Source organism: Camelina sativa, chromosome 14, assembly GCF_030686135.1.
Source record: "Camelina sativa cultivar CO46 ecotype springtype chromosome 14, ASM3068613v1".
Lineage (NCBI taxonomy): Eukaryota > Viridiplantae > Streptophyta > Magnoliopsida > Brassicales > Brassicaceae > Camelina > Camelina sativa.
This window is the reverse complement of record NC_141893.1, coordinates 4071035-4092141: the sequence shown is the minus strand read 5'-3', so window position 1 is coordinate 4092141 and position 21107 is coordinate 4071035. Positions and strand designations below refer to the sequence as shown.

At 39.7% G+C, this 21107-nt stretch overlaps 7 protein-coding genes and 1 pseudogene across 13 annotated transcripts; 5 read left to right on the top strand and 3 right to left on the bottom strand.

The window, feature by feature from the left end:
- The first annotated feature begins 155 nt into the window (after positions 1–155).
- LOC104739646 (uncharacterized) lies at positions 156–1953 on the top strand. Its single transcript, XM_010460077.3, has 2 exons — positions 156–1092; positions 1341–1953. The coding sequence occupies exons 1-2, from the start codon at positions 464–466 to the stop codon at positions 1777–1779; spliced, it is 1068 nt and encodes a 355-aa protein (XP_010458379.1). The 5' UTR covers positions 156–463; the 3' UTR covers positions 1780–1953.
- A 1878-nt stretch (positions 1954–3831) lies between these two features.
- Positions 3832–8285, bottom strand: LOC147927813 (putative pentatricopeptide repeat-containing protein At1g10330). Of its 2 annotated transcripts, XM_087485526.1 has the most exons (5): positions 8130–8285; positions 5558–8021; positions 5257–5379; positions 4576–5015; positions 3832–4449 (listed from the first exon to the last, which is right to left on the bottom strand). In XM_087485526.1, exons 1-2 carry the CDS (start codon positions 8165–8167, stop codon positions 6644–6646), a joined length of 1416 nt encoding a protein of 471 aa, XP_087341652.1. In that variant the 5' UTR covers positions 8168–8285; the 3' UTR covers positions 3832–4449; positions 4576–5015; positions 5257–5379; positions 5558–6643. The 2 variants fall into 2 exon arrangements, with proteins under 2 accessions (XP_087341652.1, XP_087341651.1); XM_087485525.1 differs by having other exon boundaries at positions 3832–5015.
- Positions 3913–6295, top strand: LOC104755243 (uncharacterized). Its single transcript, XM_010477592.3, has 3 exons — positions 3913–4451; positions 4541–4980; positions 5182–6295. Exons 1-3 carry the CDS (start codon positions 4019–4021, stop codon positions 6199–6201), a joined length of 1893 nt encoding a protein of 630 aa, XP_010475894.2. The 5' UTR covers positions 3913–4018; the 3' UTR covers positions 6202–6295.
- On the top strand, positions 8218–12669 carry LOC104739645 (zinc finger CCCH domain-containing protein 5). Of its 6 annotated transcripts, none has more exons than XM_010460076.3 (9): positions 8218–8905; positions 9015–9158; positions 9258–9389; positions 9489–9647; positions 10383–10475; positions 10773–10889; positions 11035–11109; positions 11192–11403; positions 11539–12669. In XM_010460076.3, the coding sequence occupies exons 1-9, from the start codon at positions 8558–8560 to the stop codon at positions 12461–12463; spliced, it is 2205 nt and encodes a 734-aa protein (XP_010458378.3). In that variant the 5' UTR covers positions 8218–8557; the 3' UTR covers positions 12464–12669. The 6 variants fall into 6 exon arrangements, with proteins under 6 accessions (XP_010458378.3, XP_019091735.1, XP_087341647.1 ...); XM_019236190.2 differs by having other exon boundaries at positions 8268–8905; positions 9015–9173; XM_087485521.1 differs by lacking the exon at positions 10773–10889 and having other exon boundaries at positions 8268–8905; positions 9015–9173.
- Positions 12670–12971: 302 nt separating this feature from the next.
- LOC109128636 (uncharacterized) lies at positions 12972–13486 on the bottom strand (annotated as a pseudogene).
- A 145-nt stretch (positions 13487–13631) lies between these two features.
- On the top strand, positions 13632–16262 carry LOC104739642 (NADPH-dependent pterin aldehyde reductase-like). Its single transcript, XM_010460071.3, has 5 exons — positions 13632–14088; positions 14319–14388; positions 14817–15010; positions 15374–15546; positions 15907–16262. Exons 1-5 carry the CDS (start codon positions 13867–13869, stop codon positions 15974–15976), a joined length of 729 nt encoding a protein of 242 aa, XP_010458373.1. The 5' UTR covers positions 13632–13866; the 3' UTR covers positions 15977–16262.
- A 632-nt stretch (positions 16263–16894) lies between these two features.
- Positions 16895–17500, top strand: LOC109128829 (uncharacterized). Its single transcript, XM_019235931.2, has one exon. The coding sequence runs from the start codon at positions 16895–16897 to the stop codon at positions 17498–17500; it is 606 nt and encodes a 201-aa protein (XP_019091476.1).
- A 342-nt stretch (positions 17501–17842) lies between these two features.
- LOC104739640 (nucleolar GTP-binding protein 1) lies at positions 17843–20192 on the bottom strand. Its single transcript, XM_087483479.1, is given in 3 exon segments — positions 17843–18044; positions 18151–18947; positions 18950–20192. Coding segments are annotated over 2 exon segments (2010 nt in total). The 5' UTR covers positions 20177–20192; the 3' UTR covers positions 17843–18044; positions 18151–18164.
- Positions 20193–21107: the final 915 nt, after the last annotated feature.

Below are 21107 nucleotides of genomic sequence, written 5' to 3'. Positions count from 1 at the left end.
TTAAGCTATCAAGAGAATTTTTGTCTAATAAAAAATTAAAAAAAAAAAAAAAAAAAAAAAAGGAAAAGGAAAGTGAACTTTCCTCGTTTTTACCACATTCATTCACCCGGCCACAATAAATAGTAGTAAGAGATGAAGTTTAAAGATAAGTGACAATAAATGCCACGTGGCTCCATTAAGAATATATTTGTCATTCTCCATTGTCAAACAATCAACATGTTCTTTCTTCTTCTTCTTCTTCTTTCTACTACCTTACACGCACTCCACTCTTCCTTTTTTTTTTTTTTTTCATTCCTCTCTTCCGATTTGAGATTTCAAACAAAATCTCGAATCCGGTTCCTTTATTTTGTTTTCTGCAATCTCTGTGAAAATTTCCAATTTCGAATCGTTTGCTCGATTTATTTCACCTGAGATTATCTCGATTTCGTGGTTTTGACTTTTGTTTTTAGGGACGGACGGATCAATGGGGGTCGATTACTACAATGTACTGAAGGTGAATCGAAACGCTAACGAAGATGATCTCAAAAAGTCTTACCGGAGAATGGCGATGAAATGGCACCCTGACAAAAACCCTACCAGCAAGAAAGAAGCCGAAGCTAAGTTCAAGCAGATCTCCGAAGCCTATGACGTCCTCAGCGATCCTCAGAGACGTCAGATCTACGATCAGTACGGGGAAGAAGGTCTTAAATCTACAGATTTACCTACCGCGGCGGAGACGGCGGCGCAGCATCACCAGCAGCAGCGGAGCTACTCTTCTAGTAACTCCGAGTTCCGGTATTATCCTCGTGATGCTGAGGATATCTTCGCGGAGTTTTTCGGCGAATCTGGAGATGCTTTTGGCGGTGGGAGTAGCGGAAGGACACGTGGAGATGGCGGCGGCGATGGTGTTGGCCGGAGATTTAAAAGTGCAGAAGCAGGGAGTCAGGCTAATAGAAAAACGCCGCCGACGAACAAAAAGACGCCTCCGCCTCCGCCGCCGGCGAATAGGAAGGCACCGGCTATTGAGAGTAAATTGGCTTGCACTCTTGAGGAGCTCTACAAAGGTGCCAAGAAGAAGATGCGTATCTCTCGCGTTGTTCCTGATGATTTCGGGTTCGTTTTCTCTCTTCATCTCGTTAATAGCCTTTGATCGATCTCGTAGAGTGAATGAGAGATTAGGTTTTGATGATGCTTCCTTAGATTGTCTGATAAGCTTCCTTTTACATTGTTTGATGATCTGTTTCCCAATTAGAGTTTGTAGCTACTACAAGGTTCTGAAGAAGTGATTGTGACTGATCTTGTTGTGGAGGGAGCAATATGAGCTTTGATTTTGTCTTTCTGATATGATGTTTTTATTACAGGAAGCCAAAGACAGTCCAAGAGATTTTGAAGATAGACATAAAACCAGGTTGGAAGAGAGGGACTAAGATCACTTTCCCGGAGAAAGGAAACCAAGAACCTGGTGTCACTCCTGCGGATCTCATATTCGTGGTGGATGAGAAACCGCATTCGGTATTCAAAAGAGACGGTAATGATCTGATTCTGGAGAAGCAAGTCTCTCTTATAGATGCTTTAACAGGTCTCACGATTAGCGTAACGACTCTGGACGGGAGGAACTTAACGATCCCGGTTCTCGATATTGTAAAACCGGGGCAGGAGATTGTGATTCCAAATGAAGGAATGCCTACTAAAGACCCTTTGAAAAGAGGAGACCTCAGAGTCAGCTTTGAGATCTTGTTCCCGTCAATGCTAACGTCAGAACAGAAGAATGACCTCAGGAGAGTTCTTGGTGGAAGCTGATGAGTTGACATTTTTAGTTTTCGAGTAAAGTACTTGAATCTTCTTTTAACTACAGAAAAGCTGTAGTCATTTCAGTGTACATACATTTGAGTTCTTTTTTTTTTTTTTTTTTTTGGTTTTTGTAAACTTTATGTGTTTATGAAATAAAACAAAAACCGGAATCGGATGAGGCTAGAACGGATTGTTTTTGAAGTAGAACTTGGCCTATTTGACTCTATGTTAATGGTGAGATAGGAACAAAGAGAGAGTAAACTGGTCTGAAAAGCAAAGATTGAACTTTAAACGAAAATGCTGTATATGATTCAGAAAATAAGGAAAGGATTGCAAAAGATTTCGTGAAGAATTTCTTAGAAATAAGGAAAGATTGAAAACAATTTCGTCAAGAAATAAGAAGATCGAAAAAGAAAGAAAACCCAGAAGCCAAGTCATGCTAATTTTTTTTTGTTTTGTTATCGTAAAATTCCATCTCTTATGGTCTACTCGAAATAGGTGTGATTCGAAATTTCGAACAGCTCAACTACACATTATATAACACTCACCTAACCACTAAACTACTTAAACATTAATATCAGAAAAGCGGCCGAGTATTTTATATTCCATCCGTTTCATAGTATTAAGTGTCATTTTAGGCTGTAAATTTTGTTTCAAAATAAGTGTCACTTTGTATTTCCAATGTAGATGTTTGGTAAATTATCCAATTTTATCCCTACTAATTTATGCATTGACCAATAAAAAAAATTGTATAATATATTAATAAGGGGTAAAATAGAAAATTTAATGATTTTTTAATATGTGTGAAAAATCCTAAAATAATACTTAATATGAAACAAAAGGAGTATATTGGATTTAAGGCCGCACGCACAACCTTACCTTGCCTTGCTTTGTATATAAAATTATCATTTTGAAGAAAAACTACATCAATTAATAAAGAAAAAATATATATTTTTTTTGATATGATCTCCAAATAGATTAAAATCAATCCACCGGATTCAAATAAAAACCCAAACCTCATAAAAAGTACCAGAACAAAGCAAAAGTAACCCAACTTTATTTCTTCAGGAAACCCAACTTACTTCTTAAAAACACTGGACACCTTCGACTTGATCATGGCGAACCAGCCCTTAAGCTTTTTTGTGAAACTAGAATTCAACTTCATCTAATGGGAACAGTGCTGGGAAAATGTAGCGGTATTTAGTTTCGAATATGATATCGTGGTAGTTGAAATAAACATCAATAATGAAAGTATTGTTGATTATTTACCTGCGGAAATGGATTCAAATCAAACCATAAATTTTGAATTTGGACAAAGAAATGGAATGCACACTACATATATTCGGTACTTCGCATGATGTGACGAAATTTAGGACTGGAAAAAACTTGTAGATTAAGTGAATATCTTGTGCACCAGTGAGCTTAAAAAATATACACTCAACGTGTCATCAAAAGCAAACCATAAATACACTATAACTTAAGTAGATAAGTCACTCATTTAGTTTCCATTTTGAACTTATAACACTAGGTTGAAGTGCAAAAAACTATCTAAGTGATTTTTTTCTGAGTACATTTCCTCATCCTCCATCGGTTCATTAGTTGATAGATAATCTAACATTCTGATGCAGTATGCATATGAGGTTTTTTTTTGTTTGTAACCTTTTTACCTTTGTGTCTATGAATAAAACAAAAAACCGGAATCAGAATTGTTTTTGAAGTAGAACTTGGCCTATTTCTATTTGACTCTATATGTTTGTTAATGGTCTGAATAAAAAAGCTAAAAAATACTGTATAATGTAATTAAGAAAATAAGGAGAGATTGTAAAATTTTTGTCAAGAATTTCTTAGAAATAAGGAAAAATTAGAAACAATTTCGTCAAGAATTTCCTAGAAATAATCTTACAAATTACATTTTATTTCGTTCACAGAAATATAATTGGATTTGGTCGTCCTGTCACGTCTTCACTTATTATCTTGTGGGAAAGTCAAAGAAATTGCTCGCGAACGAGAAAAAAGAAATAGGCTGCCCTCTGCCTTTGGTTACAATGACTATAAAACGCGTTTTAGGACACGCTACAACCACCAGACTCTTATTAATACTTTTTGTTTTGTTATCAATAAAGTTCCAAACTCTTATCATCTACTAGTCATCATAACAAAGATATACTGTATAAACTACTTGGGATCTCCCTCTCCCAAGGTAAAGGACTCCTACTCTTTTAATTAGCTCTCATTTTCTTGAGAAAAGATGCAGCCGATCTTCCAAACGATCCTAAGAAACGACGTTCCAGCTTTTCTGGGTCTGGTGGCAGAGAGAGATTCGTGGCTGGAGGAGAGATGCGATGAACAACACAGCAACACTGTGTTGCACATGGCTGCCAAGCATGGACATGGAGAACTCGTCTCAAAGATTATTGAGCTCCGACCTTCCCTCCTCTATTCCCGAAACAGATACGGAAACACACCTTTGCATCTCGCTGCTCTCCTTGGAGAAGTTAACATAGTTATGACCATGTTAGAGTTTGGATTAGAAGCTTGTTCCGCACGCAACAATAGCAACCAAACACCCCTCCACCTAGCTTGTCGCAGCATTTCCATGGAGGCTGCCACACTCGTTGCGGAAAAGACACCATCAATCGGCCTTGATGAACTCAATTTCGCCCTATCAAGTGGATCCACCTGTAAGTTTCACGTGTCTGTATGCTCAACATTTTTCCGTAATCTTACATAAACTCACACTGGCTCATTAGTGTGTTCGGATCATTGTCAGGTATTGCAGCAATTATACTAGAGAGATTCCCATACCTAGCTAGGGAAGAAGCTTGGGTGGTCGAAGGCAGCTCGCTATCAACACTTCTGCATCATGCTTGTGATAGAGGGGACTTCGAACTGACAAGTATATTGTTAGGCCTTGATAAAGGACTAGAAGAAGCTCTTAACGCCAATGGTTTATCACCTCTGCATCTGGCGGTCCTCAGAGGCTCGGTTGTAATCCTGGAAGAGTTCCTGGAAAAGGCTCCGTTGTCTTTTGGCTTTCTCACGCCATCAAAAGAGACAGTCTTTCATCTCGCTGCACGAAACAAAAACATAGATGCCTTCGTTTTCATGGCCGAGAGTGTGGGCATTAATAGCCAAGATCTTTTGCAGCAAACTGATGAAAATGGCAACACTGTTTTACATATTGCTGCCTCCCTCGCTTGTTGTGCTCCGGTGAGTAGTTTTCTACTTTTCGTCGTTGCTTTCCCCTGTATAAACCCAAAGCATATTTTAGTTACACATTTTTTGACCTGTGATATGCTCTATGTTAGGAACCCCATAGAGAAATAAAAAGGAATATGATTCAGTTCTGCTTCAGAATTTCTTGTATTTTGTGGTATCTCCTCTGACATATCCCTACTGAATAAATTTCAGCTGATACGTTACATTGTTGGTAAGAAGATCGTGGATATCAGCTACAAGAACAAGATGGGTTTTGCAGCTTCTCACCTTCTCCCTCAAGAAGCGGAAGACTTTGAGTTGCTATCAAGCTGGCTGAGGTTCGATACCGAGCAGGATTCTAAGAACACTGAAGTACTTGAGAGCCACTCCAATCCATTCCATAAACGATCTCTGGAACGCATTAAAACTTTAGTTAGCTGCAAAAGCTCTAAACAGAACGAGATAATACGGTTGCTTGAGCTAATCGAAACAAAAACATCAGAGATAGCAGAGATAAAGAGGACAAAGAAAGGGGAAGCGGAAAGAGGTCGTAAGAGCATGGAATATGAGATGCATATAGAGGCCTTACAAAATGCAAGAAACACGATCGCGATCGTGGCAGTCCTAATTGCTTCAGTTTCTTATGCCGGTGGGATAAACCCTCCTGGCGGCGTCTACGACGATGGTCCATGGAGAGGGAAATCGATTGTAGGCAATACAGCAGCGTTCAAAGTCTTTGCAATATGCAACAACATCGCACTGTTCACATCGTTGTGCATCGTTATTCTACTTGTTAGCATCATACCTTTCAAGAGGAAACCTTTAAAGAGATTATTGGTGGCCACACACAGGATGATGTGGGTTTCTGTAGGGTTCATGGCGACGGCTTATGTAGCGGCATCTTGGGTAACCATACCACATTTACACGGAACACGATGGTTGTTTCCAGCCATTGTATCTGTTGCCGGTGGATCGTTGACAGTACTCTTTTCCTATCTTGGAGTTGAGACCATCAGTCATTGGTTCAAGAAGATGAATCGTGTAGGAGATATACCGGTTTACTATATCAAGAAAAGACGTGTCGGAGATTTACCTCCCTTTGCAAGGACCAGCTCAGAGCATCTGGCCTCCGCATTACGAAAAAGCAGTCTCAGTGAAGGAGATAGGCCTTCCTTTGCCAGGACCAACTCAGATTTGGCTGCCTCCGGAAAATCAGGCTATTTCACCTATTGAATCTTTTGAAAAAAGTTGTTTATCTTTCGAGCAAGCATGTATGAAAAAAGAGAATATGTAGTCATATTTATCTCATCTGATTCTCAAGAAGAAAGGTCTCTCTTATAGATGCTTTAACCGGCTTCACGCTCAACAACTCTTAACTGGATATTGTAAAACAGGGTCAAGAGATTGTGATCCCAAACGACAAAATGCCCACTAAAGACCCTTTGGAAAGAAAAGACCTCCAAGTCTACTTTGTGATCTTGTTCCCGTCAAGGTTAACGTCAGAACAGAAGAATAACCTTAAGAGAGTGCTTGGTGGACGCTGCTTTGCTGACATTTAGTCTTCAAGTAAGCTCTTGATCTTCTTTATCAAAGAATTCTACAGAAAGCCGCTATGAGTGAACTGAACATAGTAGAACAGAACAGAGATCACACAGTGCTTCTCACTTCTCAAGCCTTAAGACAGCACACTGTAAGCAGGGATTTTCCGAATTCCAGCTCCTGTCATGGCTTTCCTCATCTGTTCTGCTTCTGACCAATTGCTATCCAAAGCATTTAACGTCGACAACGCCACATACTGGCCACAGTGTTGAGGTTGCAGTCCGATAAGCTGTTTACCTACTCTTTTTCCTAACTCAGCGTTCTCATGAATCTTACAGGCGCCCAAAAGAGCTCCGAGAACAGAAGCATCAGGCTCGAATGGCAGATTTTTAATGAAATTGGCCGCGTCAACCAATAGTCCAGCTCTGCCTATGAGATCAACAATGCAACCATAATGCTCTGATGTTGGAATGATCTTGTACTCGCCACATATGGAAGAGAACAACTGGATACCTAAGTCCACGAGTCTAGACCTAGCACAGGCTGTGAGTACTGCAAGTAAAGTAATCCCATTTGGATGGACATACATCGATTTCATCATCTCAAACATATGTAGCGCTTTCTTAGGTCTACCATTGGAGGCAAGAGCTGATATTATCGCATTCCACGCACAAACTTTTTTATCACGAATTTGATCGAAAATGATCAATGCCATTTCCAAGTCACCGGCTTTTCCATACATATCGAGCAAAGCAGTACCCAAAGTAGTAGTGAGGATGATCTCTCTCGTTGTAACATATCCATGAATCTGCTTCCCCAAATGAAGACCTCCTCGATCCAAATTAGCACAAGAAGATAGCACACTAACGAAAGTTGCCTCATTGGGTGTTATTACCTCACACTCATTCTGTATCATCATCTCACCAAAAAGCATAACAGCTTTGGCGTGTAACCCGTTCTTACTAAACCCATTGATAACAGTAGTCCAAGAAACCACATCACTTACAGGCATTCTCTGAAATAACTCGAAAGCAAAATCCATCTCTCCGTTTCTTCCACAAGCGTCAAGCAAACTGTTACAAGCTACAACACAAGGGTCTACAATATCATCAAACATCTTCCTCGAGCTTTTTAAATCACAGACTTCACCATAGAATCGAACAAAAGAAGTCTGAACAAATGGGTCCCATAGAACACCCCGTTTAAGAGTTTGGCCATGTAAGGCAACACCATAAGAAACAGAGAAAGATGAACAAGCTGCTTTTATCAGAGAAGGGAAAGTGAGATTGATTGGTCGGACTTGGCTTGCAAGCATGTGGGTGAAGAGAGCAAGAGAGGTCTTGTATTGTCCTGTAGTGAGATAAGACCGAATGAGAGTGTTGTAGACGCATTTCGTTTTCCATCTTGAAGCGACCAATGCGTTGCTCGTAAAGAGGATAGTGTGAATCTGCTTAATCTGGTTTGAAGAGTTGAAGAAACGTTGGAGAAGATGAAGTGCGTCTTCAAGAGACAATCTGAAACCCGAGAATGAAGAACAACGCATGCAATTTAGTATGCAAAGTCCAAAAAGTATACGAAACCCAAAAACAAAAAAGACGAGTAATTTAAGCAGTGTTACTCACAAAGGAATAAGTTTGATTACGGTGCTCGTATCTCGCATCCGGTGAAACCGTCGCTGTATATATAAGATGGAGAAAGATTCGATTTTTTTTGAGAAAGTTACCAATCAAAAGTGTGAAGACGAAAGTGGAGAAATTTACAATCGGCTTGATCCCCAAAACCTGCAATTGGAATCTCAGATGATTTAACCAACTAGGGTTCTCCGGTTTGGTATGGTTTGATTCAATTTTATGTCGATTTCTTTACCATACGGTTTCGGTTCAATCTAACCGAATTGGTTTGATCCAATTTTATGTCGATTTCTTTACCATACGGTTTCGGTTCAATGTAACCGAATTTTATACCCTTCAAATTAAAATTGTGTGTTTCCACCACCGGGAAGCGAGAGCGGTTAACGCTACCGGAAAAGGAAGAAGAAGCGGCGGGGGAGATGGAAGGTTTTGAAGAGAGGAAAGAGAAAGCGGCGGAGATGAGTCGTAAGGAGAAGCGAAAAGCGATGAAGAAATTGAAGAGGAAGCAGGTGAGGAAGGAGATAGCGGAGAAGGAGAGAGAAGAGGCGGAGGCTAAGTTGAACGATCCGGCGGAGCAGGAGAGGCTGAAGGCGATTGAGGAAGAGGAGGAGCGGATGAGAGAGAAGGAGTTGAAGGAGTTCGAGGAGAGTGAGAGAGCTTGGAGAGAGGCTATGGAGATTAAGAGGAAGAAAGAAGAGGAAGAAGAAGCCAAGCGGGAAGAGGAAGAGAGGCGTTGGAAGGATCTAGACGAGTTGAGAAAGCTTGAGGTACTGCTTTGTTGTTTGTTAGGGTTCTCATATCTTATTGATGCTCCCACTTTGGTTGCTGCCAAATTCATTGTTTAAATTGCATAGCCCCTTTTGCTTCTTTTGGCAGGCTAGTGGGAACGATGAGTGTGGCGAGGATGAGGATGGTGAATATGAATATATCGAAGAAGGGCCTCCAGAAATTATATTCCAGGGAAACGAGATCATTCTCAGAAAGAACAAAGTGAGGGTTCCAAAGAAGCCCGTAGTTCAGGTAGATGGAAACGAGGTAAACCATCATCTAGGTGAACTTGCCATCTTCAGCGTTTTGATTTTTTTTTTCTAGAGTTCCAATGCGGAGTTTGTTTTGCAGATTTCTGACAGGCCTACATCAAATCCTCTACCTCCGGGAACTGAATCTTGTGCCAACTATCAGAATGTTAGTTCTGCGCAACAGAGTCTGGAGAATGTTGCGCAAGAAGTACCCAACTTTGGAACTGAGCAGGTGCTTCTTGTATTCCTTGATTGAGATTGCATTAGTGTTAGCTATCATTCTTATGTTCTTTTACTAACTTCGCTTTGTTGTTATCCTCTTACTCCCCAGGATAAATCTCGTTGTCCTTTTCATTTGAAAACTGGAGCTTGTCGGTTTGGCCCGCGTTGTAGCAGAGTTCATTTCTACCCCAATAAATCGTGCACGCTACTTATGAAGAACATGTATAATGGTCCTGGTATTGCTTGGGAACAGGATGAGGGGCTTGAGGTCTGTAACCGCTGTCATCTCGTGATGCTAGTATCCTGATAATAATTAGTTCTTCTATATCACTCTCCGCTCTCATTATCTGAATCAACATTACCACAGTTCCTATGCCTCTTTTCTGTTTTGTTTTGCGGTGTGCTTTTGAATTTACAGAATTATGCTGCTTGATTTTTCTTTGATCCTTGTTACCTCTTCTTTAACTTACATCAGACATTGATGGCTTCCCTTCAGTGGAGGTGCATGATTATAACCTGGGCGGGGTTGGAGTTGCGATTCACTTCTTTGTATCCTACCTGATTGATAGATTAGCTATTATGTGATTGTTATCTCGATCACAGAAACTGTGGCCTTCTCTATTTGTGCCCTCTCTTGCCCTGATAGCAGTACCAGAGACTGTAGCTTGTTTGTCAGTGTTTCATATTTTGTTCTTTGAGTGTTTTCTAATTTGCTTGTGGGAGTGGGTGATATGTAACAAATGATTCATCCGATTCTCTATACCTCTGAATTGCTTGATTTTCCTGAATTAAGAACAGAATAGTGTCCTTCATACGTGCTGGCTGCTTTGGGATAGTAGTGTCTGAACAGAAACTAATGCAGTTATAATTTAGTAAGGCCGTAGCTATCCCGGTTTGCTTGATATTAAAACTAATGGACATCACATGCATTTTATTCACCTTGTTTCCGTCCTTTTAACCACTTAGTTTAGTTTACTCTCTTTTTTTTCCGGCTTCCTTGCAGTATACAGATGAGGAGGCTGAACGTAGTTATGAAGAATTTTATGAAGATGTTCATACAGAGTTTCAAAAGTATGGAGAACTTATTAATTTCAAGGTCTGTCGATTCTGTTCTGCTCCTTCTCTTCCCCCTCTTTTTTTTTTTTCTTTCCATTTAGCCATAGATTCAATTTATACTAAATGTGAATGTAAGTTCTTGAACCTGCAAGCCACACTATTGACACTAGGCAAGGCATTTTTGAAAATTAGTGGTTCCCGGCATCTTTTCTCATCATCAAATGACCAAATGTAACCCTGTTTCTGAGAATAAAACTTCTTGGTAGATATGTGTTGTCTTTCCAACCTTTTGTCCTACCCTTTCTTTTCTCAAAACCAAAATTTATATCCATTCCAGGTGTGTAGAAATGGCTCATTCCACTTGAAGGGCAATGTATACGTACACTACAGATCATTAGAATCAGCTATTCTTGCTTACCAGTCCATTAATGGTCGATACTTTGCTGGTAAACAGGTACACTGTTAGTCTGGAGACCTTTCCAACTTCCTTTCATTGAAAAATGTGATTAACGGTTTGGTCTAGGGACTTCCTGTGCAATATTTCTGGTACTTTCAGCTTGCTGACATTTATATTCGTGATTATTGCACATCCTCGTCAGGTAAAATGCGAGTTTGTCAACATCTCAAGATGGAAAGTTGCCATATGTGGGGAGTACATGAAGTCCAGGCTTAAAGTATGACTCTTCATCTGGTTCTTATCTGAGATCCCAACTTCTTGCTTATCTCTCTAATTCATGATATTCATATATTTTACAGACTTGTTCTCGTGGTTCTGCTTGCAATTTTATTCATTGTTTCCGAAATCCTGGTGGAGAGTACGAATGGGCTGACCATGACAGACCACCTCCAAGATTCTGGATTCACAAAATGACCGCTTTATTTGGTTATTCAGATGAAAACCACATGGAGCATGAATCGTTAGGGTCATTGAACGATTCGAGATCAGATCTACCAACAGATTCACACAGGTAGGTAGCTTTATAGTTGGATTTCTAAATTTTGAGGACCCTCATCGGTAACTTACGTATCAGTCTATATCGTGATTCGTGCATGCTTAATTTGGTGTAGAAGCGTCATGCTCATGTGTTTTGTTTCCATGTTAGGAAACCTTCAAGAAGATCTAGATTGAGGGACCATGAACATGCAAACGGTGGATCTAAGCCTTCTTATAGGAGCCGTAACAATCATGGTGATACCCGGGACAATACTCGTGGAGACAAACTTAGTAGGCATGCCGAGAACAATAATGATGGAGATGACAGTCCTAGCAGAGATGGGAGTTTAGAGAGGGAGATGTATAAAGAGCGACGGCATGCGAAGGACACATGGCATCGTGATAGCAGATGGTCTGAACACTCTCCTGGACATAATAAGGTGATAAGGACAAGAATCCATGGGAGGTATTCTGATGATGATTCTCCTGATGGAGATGACTATGATAGGAGAGAAACGGGTCACAGACGAAAAGCCAGAAGAGGGACAGATTCAGAAGCTCAAGAACATATGGACGCTAAAAAGAACAGGAAAACCCACAGGAGTTCAAGAAAACACAGTAGGGAAGGGTCATCAGCTGACCGTGAGGAGAGTCATGAACATGATAGGGTTCGTACATCGAAACATCGGGATGAAAGAAGCAGCTCAAGATATTCGCACGCGGAAGTTTCAACTGAAAGTAGACATCGTCAGCATAAAGGATCAGACCTTCGAGTTAATGGAGAAAATAACAGGAAGAGAAGTGTAGAGACTACTTCTCCCACAGAATGTCGTCGGTCAGATAAAGAAGATAGGGGCAAAAGCAAAGAGAGGCACAGATACAAGTCCCAAGATCCTGACTCTGATCGAAGCAGGAAAGGAAAACGTCAGAGTGGTTTATCAAGTGAGGAGAGTTCAGATAGAGAAACACACAATGAGAGACCTCATCACCATAGAAAAAGAAGAAGGTCACAAATCTCAGACGACAAGAGTCGTAAATTTGTTGAGGAATCAGAGGAAGTCGAAGAAGAGTTTGAGCGTTGGAGACCAGTGTGATCTCAATTTATGTTCTTGTGACTTCTTGTTGGCCTCATCGTCTTCGCTGTGTTATTGTGACTTCTTGTTGGCCTCATCGTCTTCGCATCTGTAGATAATTTAGTTTTATCTCTTCAAATGTGAAAAAGGTTTGTTGAAAATCGAATTTATGTTAAAACAGTTAAAAGTAGTATAGTTTTGTTATATGAACTTTAATAATTTCTCAAGGTTTTGGTCAAAAATATTAAATATATATATATATATATATATATTAAGGTAAGTAAACAAATTAATTAATTAGTAGTAGTATACGTTTTCACCCAAAAAAAAAATCTATGGATGGGCCAAGTGTGTATGTCATGGGGGGAGAGAAAGATCGGATCAGCTCCGACGAGAGAGTGTTGTTTCCTTTGAAAAATCTAATAACCATAAGAACGGACGAGATGTTTGCTGAGGCGTGACTAATGTTAAACAGAATTATATAGATCATAATCAGATAATGACTAATAATTTAGTATTGAAAAGAAACTTGATAAATATATTGCGATCATTATATTATTGTAAATTTGTAATTCTTGAATGTAAAACTAACTTTTGCTTAAGAAAACAACTAAACGTGGACAAGGAAGAATAGAGAGAAACCAGCTAAACATCAAGCGACTAACATAGCTCTTATAGTTAAAATTTTACTTCGTGGCAGGAGGAATTGCGCCTGCAATTCTTGAACATTGCTCTTTCAACATTGGAGGAAAAAATGGATTGAGTGGGAATTTCGGCAAGCAATTGGCTTCACCTTCCAAAAATGTTTTGCAGCAAGCTGGACCAATGTTGCCAAATCGTCCACTAAGTATGGCTTGAGAAATTTCTGTGACACATCCCGGAATATTCATCACAGATGACCAACATTTTGCAATATCGGGTAACCCTGGCATGCCAGGGCTAGGTTGGAATGGAAAAGGAATGGGAAATTGTGGTAGCTAAGCATTTGTAGAGACAACAACAGATATGATCACTAGAAGAAGAAGCACATTCTTGATAGACATAATTGAGAAATCCTAGAATTGATGAAAATATTAACTCTATGTGAAGTTTGTTTTTTTTGATTGATGAACAATTACAAGATCCTTGCCCGTTTATTTATACGAAAACAGTGCTTATATGGTATTAATTGTGATGATCAAAACGTCTTGGAGTCTTAAATCAGTCGTTTTCAAATTAAAACAGAATCGAAACGTCCGATGATGAAACGGACGACATCAGTTAAATAGTATTAAGAAGAATACGTATCCGATAACTAAGCCAGTACATCTTAACGAAACCGGTTTATAATCCTTCGGTTTAATTTTAAAATTGATTTCAATTGTTGTATATTCTTCGCGGCACCGAACAAAAGAGAAGCTAAATCGGCCACTGGGGGCTACACGATGACGATTGCGACGCCTTTCAGCGGGGCTGTGAACTCTGTAACGGCGGCGAGGACCGTTCTGATAACGGGGGTGAGCAAAGGTCTGGGAAGAGCCCTAGCTCTGGAGCTGGCGAAGAGAGGTCACACTGTCATAGGATGCGCTCGTACTCAAGAGAAGCTCACTGCTCTTCAATCGGAGCTCCCCTCCCCGGCTAATCATCTCCTCCTCACCGCTGATGTGGTAATTAACCGCCGACTCTTCCTCGTTTCTTGTCTTGTGATATTCGGTCGGCGTTTCATGCAATTTTCTGGGTAAATTCTAATGTGTGGGTGTTGTCTTATTGGAAATTAGATGAATCCGTTGCTTTCCTGATGAAATATAATTATTATGGGGGGCTTTTGCGATTTTTTTTTTTTTTTTTTTTTTTAAGTTTTTGAGCTTAGCAAGATTTATATGGTCTATGTTTGCAGAAATTAAACAGCAGTGTTGAAGAACTGGCACACACTATTATGGAGAAGAAGGGTGTCCCAGATATCATAGGTATATATATATACACACCCTTCTTTGTAACTACTAGTTGTTTTGGAGAAATCAAACTAGATTGTTCCTAAAGTGTTTGGTAGCTGTTGTATCTTTTCATTGGTAGATCAAACCCTGAGATAAACGCTGCCTGCTTTATATCTCTGGACCTTTTCCTTTCTTTACGTTCTATAGACAGAACTGTAGTTATGGCATTGTTTCCCTTGAGTTCCTGAGTATTCTAAAGCTGACGTTATACCCCCATTTTCAATTGTACCTATTGTTGGCATATAAGAGTTCATTCATTTTTTCTCAAGGGTAGCATCGTCAAGTGTTGATTTGATGGTTAGATTGATTATCATCTCCTGCGAGTTTTAGGGAGAGTGTTTTTGCATTATTTTCTACTGCAACTTTCGTAGTCTTATATCTTGGGAAAATGCATGTTGCAGTTAACAACGCTGGTACTATCAATAAGAACAGCAAGATTTGGGAAGTCTCTGCAGAAGATTTTGACAATGTCATGGATACAAACGTTAAAGGGGTAGCAAATGTGCTGCGTCATTTTATCCCTTTGATGCTCCCACGTAAGCAAGGGATAATTGTGAATATGTCTTCTGGATGGGGACGATCTGGTGCTGCCCTGGTGAGTCTCTATCAACCTCTTGCTTGAATCACTAGCTGTTACTGTGTGTTTTTCCTTCTAGCCACAGAAAGGTAACAAAATTCAACTAAAACATATGAGAATTATTATTCATATTTGGGATTACGATATTACCTTGAGCTAGACTTTGTCCAAATATAATATTGATGTTAGATACTTTTCCCTGATATTGGATCACAAACTCCTTAATTATCATACATGGAAACATGAAACATGGTGAGTTAATAATTGTCATTAGCTTGATCACGCCTGAATTTAAAGCTTTTAGTTGAACTCTAATTTTTTTCTCCGTGTCAAACCTGATCCCAGTGAAGTTAACTATTGAAACCAATACTGGATCTGCAGGTTGCACCATACTGTGCATCGAAATGGGCTATTGAGGGTTTAAGCCGAGCAGTGGCAAAAGAGGTAGCTGAGGGAATGGCAGTGGTTGCTCTAAATCCAGGCGTGATCAACACAGAATTACTCACTTCCTGTTTTGGGAACTCAGCTTCGTTGTATCAAGCTCCTGATGCTTGGTAAGTAACACCCAACCTCAGAAATTATATACTTTTAATGAAATGTATCCGCTTGGCCTCTTTGACGAAGTACTCGCTTACTCACCAGGGTTTGTTACTCTTCTTGCTAGATAGAGGAGAAATTGAGTTTACGGTAGATATGTGTCATGTGTATGATATGCGTTATTTGAAGAGAGTGACCTTGTGCGTAAATCAGAAATCTTTTATCTTTTCATTTGCACTTGTAGATCTATTTTGTTTTAGGTATTGTAACAACTTTGAATCATATGCGTGCTCTGTTTGATCTCTTTGTGTTTGTTCGATAGATCGATTGCCTAAAACCCTAACTAAACCTTTGCTGCGGGATTGAAAATGTAACAGGGCTGTAAAGGCTGCTACGATGATTCTGAACCTTACAGCAGGTGACAATGGCGGATCTCTCACAGTCTAACAACTATGCTACACATTTTATTTTTTCAACTTGAGTGCTGTGGATAAGGAGCTTCGTCAGCAGAAGCTTAGAAGACAACCCTTGCTTTGAGGCTTTGATTAATTTGTTTGTAACCAGAAATTTGTCAATCTACATAGTACCTTCTTAGGTTCATGTACTTTTTGAGTCTCAAAGTCAGGGATGATATTTTCATAAAAGTCAGTTTTAGATGACTAAAATGGTGAGTACGATATGTAACTGTCACAAATATTACATGTCAAAGATGTCTTCACAACTTCGGAACAAACAACACAGTTCATTAATGTTGAAAACCAATCACACTTCATTTGGCTTCATTGCCATCATTCAGTCTCCCAGTCTGCCTGTCATATGCAATCCCACAGCGTTCATTCGGTCTGAGGCAAAATGTATTAATGTTAAACCCTAAACTGGATCACCTTGTTTTAAGGCAAGTGAAGTCAAAACTAAAAACAAACCCCTCTTACATAATTAGCTATGTTACTACTGACCACAAAGGGTGATAAAACTATTTCCAAGTCATATATAGGGGAGGAGCAATCGAAGATAAGATTGTTAATTAGTTCCACATACAAAATATTCTTTCATGTCATGTAATGTAAGCTAAGTACTGTTGTAATCTAAGATTAGACATGAAAGACCAAAACGGAAATTACAACACACTCACGTGCCACTACCAAAGGCACGTGTCTGCTGATAGAGTGATAGGTGAGGCGCGCTTACATATTTATCACCGACATTGCGTAACCCTCTCTATACGCCTTCGCTAGTCTTAAGAGTTAAAAAAGGAAAATATTACAATCTTCACGACACGTTATATATCTCAACGCTTCCTTCTTCTCTTCTGCAACTCTTTTGGTCTCAGTAAGATTCCGAATTTAATCAGCTTTTCTCTCAAATATGAATCCTCGACTGGAATGTCAGATACACCAGCAAAAGCTGCCGCCATCGGAAGGGATGAAAAACACAGTCAATGTCGTACTTGAAACCATAACTGAAAAGATCCATCAAGATCCGGTCACCGGAATCCAAACCCTAGTTGGATCGAACCACCAGGCCTACCCCGACTTCAACTTTAGTATCGAAAGCACCTGTCACAGTCACATCCGTGATCTCCTCCTCGATCAGCTAATGATACATCGTTCGTCAAGCAGAATCTTAGCCTCACACATCGCTTCTGCTGCAAACAACTTAGGTTTTGGCGTTAACGGCTTCGTTATAACCCTGCTCGTGACTGTAACGAAGCGTGTCTACGTTGTGCTATCGGAGTCTGCGCTTCAGGTTCAGAGGCTGCTTTGTGAAGGAATAATCGATGGAGATGAACTCAAGAGATTGAAGATGGAAGCAGAACCGTGTTCCATCTGTCTGGAGCATCTCTTGGGTTCCAAGACCGGTGGTGTTCCCACACGCTTGCCATGCTCGCATGTCTTCCACGACCGCTGTCTCACGAAGTGGTTCTCCCGCAAAAATACTTGCCCCATGTGCCGGAGAGTTTTGTTTGAATGATTCAAGTTTTACATAACTTCAGTTTTTCTTCTGCTAACATATGCAACTTAGAAAGAGAGCAAGAACATAAATTTTGTATATTGCTTCAGTAAATGAGAAATCAAGTTTTCATCATTGTGATCAAAATTAAAACTATGAACGTTTGCAAGTTACAAACTTACAATCTCTCATCTTTTACGCACACACCCTTTGTATATCGCACCCACAACCTTGGAAATACTCCCAAATTCATATTTGTAATTTTGACTTTGAAACTAAACAGGATTGATTGTGATGAATTAATGATTGTGATGAATTAATGATCGGGTTTGTTTGATTTTGATTGCACCTTTCACACACACATGAAATAAATGAACTATGTATTGCAACTTGCAAGTATCAAAAATCAAAAACATCTCAAAAGCACAATTGATATCATTCATAGCTGTCTCCAAGAAATCAACTAAAAATCCACATAATAGTAAAAACAGAATTAAGTAAAAAAGCGTCAAAATCCAAAACTTGGTAGATAATCATCAGACCATTCATCATCTGCATACTCCCCCTGCAATTAATGCAGCATATTATCATCTCCTTTTAATTTGCTAACCATAAATATTAAATACAAGTCATAAAAAGAGGACAAGTGAAAGACAAGTAGCCCTTGTTACCTAATCATTTGGTTTCAACGCCTATGGGTTTTTCCATTGCCTCTTTTCCCTGAAAACAAGTGTTTTGGTTTAAGACATGGTATAACTCTGTCTGCTTCTCCACGGCGTGCAGCTTTGTTCCTCTTCCTGTGAGACTTATTCCCAATCTTAATTGCCTTAATCTTCTGTGAAGAATCTTTGAAGCCTTCCCCAGGTAAAACCTCATGTGGTGGCCTTGACACTGATCTTGATCTTGACAAAGATCTTGATTTGGATCTCAGACACATCTTCTTCTTCTTCTTCTGCTGCTCATCGTCATTCACATCCACCTCCATCGAATCTTTACCAAAATCATCATCTCTTTCCCTCTTTCTACCTCTAGACTTGCTTCTTGCACGGTTCAAAGCAGAAGACGGATCAAGACCTAGAGATGATAACTCTCTACCCATTCTCTTCCTTGTAAACTTCTTATCCTTGTCAAACTTTCTTGGAACAGTTGCTCTGTTTTGTGCATTGCTCTTCTTGAGTCTATGATTTTGAATGAGCAAGGCTTTCGTCTTACGCACAGCAGCCAAATTATTCTTCTCCTTCTCTGTAAGTTCTTCGCCTTCAATCTCAAAACCATTTTCTTCTTCCTCTGCCCGCCTGAGACTTTCTTCACTTGTCAGCTCCTCAAGCCTATTCAAAATGTTTGAATCAACAAAGTCAGAAACATTATGACCATCACAGATCTCAGGTATTATGTCATCCTTCCATTCTTCATTAGCCAAAATGTAGTTCTTCTTTAGACTAGCAGAATAAACCCCAGCTCCACGCCTCCACCATTTTCATTTTCCAAGTCCTTCTCTGTCTTTCGTTTCTGATCCTTTTCACAAGCTTCCTGAGGTGTGCAAGGGAGCCTTTCTTGGTCGTCACGAGTCTTCGGCATCGCCACATGGAACCTGTTCAGGTGGTCAGTGATCTTTTTAGATTTCATCTTCGCTGCTACCCTCTGATCTAACAGCATCTGACAGGCAGCATTCCTCACTGACATCACACCTTCTTCAGTCAGAGTACTCATCTTCAAAAGCACTGCTTCTTCATTTGCTCCCATTGCAGTCTTCATAGCTTCATCTTTCATCTCTTCAATCAGTTTCTTATCTTCTTCAGATAACTTCTCCACAGGCATCAAATCAGTCTTGTTGCAGACAATAACCAATGGTTTGTTCTTCAACGCAGACTTAATGCTGTGAAACACAGAAGCCTGCTGAGCAATGTTGTAACCACAAGAACCCAAAATATCAAGAAAGAACAAAACAGCAGCTCGAAGATTAGCCAGGGCGGTGACACTACACATTTCAATGATGTTACGGTCTTCAAGTTCCCTATCTAAAAGCCCCGGTGTATCAATCACCTGATACCTCAAACACTTGTAATCAGTATGACCAAGAAAGAGTGACTTCGTGGTGAAAGCATATGGCTGAACATCCACATCAGCTCTTGTAACTTTGTTCATAAAAGAACTCTTTCCCACATTAGGACATCCGCAGATCAAGATGGTTCGAGTGTTTGGATCAATCGCAGGAAGCCTCGCCATGTACTGCCTAACCTGCTCAAGATAAGCCAAACTAGGACCGATACCTTTCATAACAGTACACATACGCCCAAGAGCTGCCACTTTTAAGCACTTGCACCGGTACAGTGAATCACCATACTTGATTAGCTTCACATAATCCGTGGCGATTTGACTGATCTTATTCCTAGCGGTATTGAGCTGACCAAGAGCGAGCTTGTGGTGATCTTTATCGTAAAGGACATGAAGAAGATCGTCAAAGAAGGGGTGAATCTCCTTGAGGCGAGGAAACTCGTCGATAATGGCAGAGAGCTTCTCGTTGAAGTTTGATTGCGTGAACTTCACTTTCATCATGTAGAAGCTACGGAGTTTGCTGATCTTGTCACCCTTGTGAACGATAGTTTTTGTCTGCCGCTGAGTGAGGGAAAGAACGATATCAACAAACTGTTTTCCATCTGGCACAACTGTTATCTTCTTGAAATTATAATTCACCATTGCTTTTGCTAATATCTAATCTGCACAAGATTGATCATACGAATTACTTAGGGCAATGAGAGATCAAAACGGAACAACAAGTAGAGATCATAATAATGGTACGCTATATCCGACCAAAAAAATAATAATAATGGTACGCTATATAATAGGATCAACATCTAGGTGCCGTGCATAACTATATAACAGGAACATTTTAGGCTTATCAATCTCTCTACTCAATCCGCAAAGACCAACCTTGGACAATGAGGAAAAGAGGGAGCTCACCTTACTAAGAGGAGAGAACGCTAATGTCTCTGCCCTAATTTTAAGCAGACAAGTAAATTAGGGTTAGAAGAGTATCTCTCTCTTTCCCAAGTTCCGTGAAAATGAAAAATAACCCTCCAGCTTCAAAAATATTGCAAGAACATCTATTAAAATTTAATTAAAAGACCAAATTTTCTGGAAATTATCATTTTAATCCTGGTATTTTACAAATTAAAAGGTTTAATAAATAAAAAGAAATTGTATGTTGCTCAACACAAGTATGAGATGGTTGACATACTTGTGTGATTACGTTCAGACCCGGCTCTATGCATGTGCTGGGGGTGCAAATGCACATAGTCCATTTAATTTTTGGGCTTTTTTCTTTTGATTTTAGGGTCCAATTTTTTTTTTTTTTTACTCCCCCCAAATTGTGTGATTACGTTCTCTCAAAGCTAAATAAAGCCTTAAACAATGGAAGTAGTTCGATATAAAGTTGAGTGTTATGGATTAGGGAGCTTCTTCAGCAGAAGGTAAGAAAATAACCCATGCTTTTGAGGCTTGATTCATTTGTTTGTAACCAGAAATTTCAACCCAGTTACTACCTAGTACCTTCTTAGGTTCCTGTACTTGAGTTTTAGATGTAAGTAACTGTCACATATACTGACAATTAAGCAGTTGCCTTTTGCTG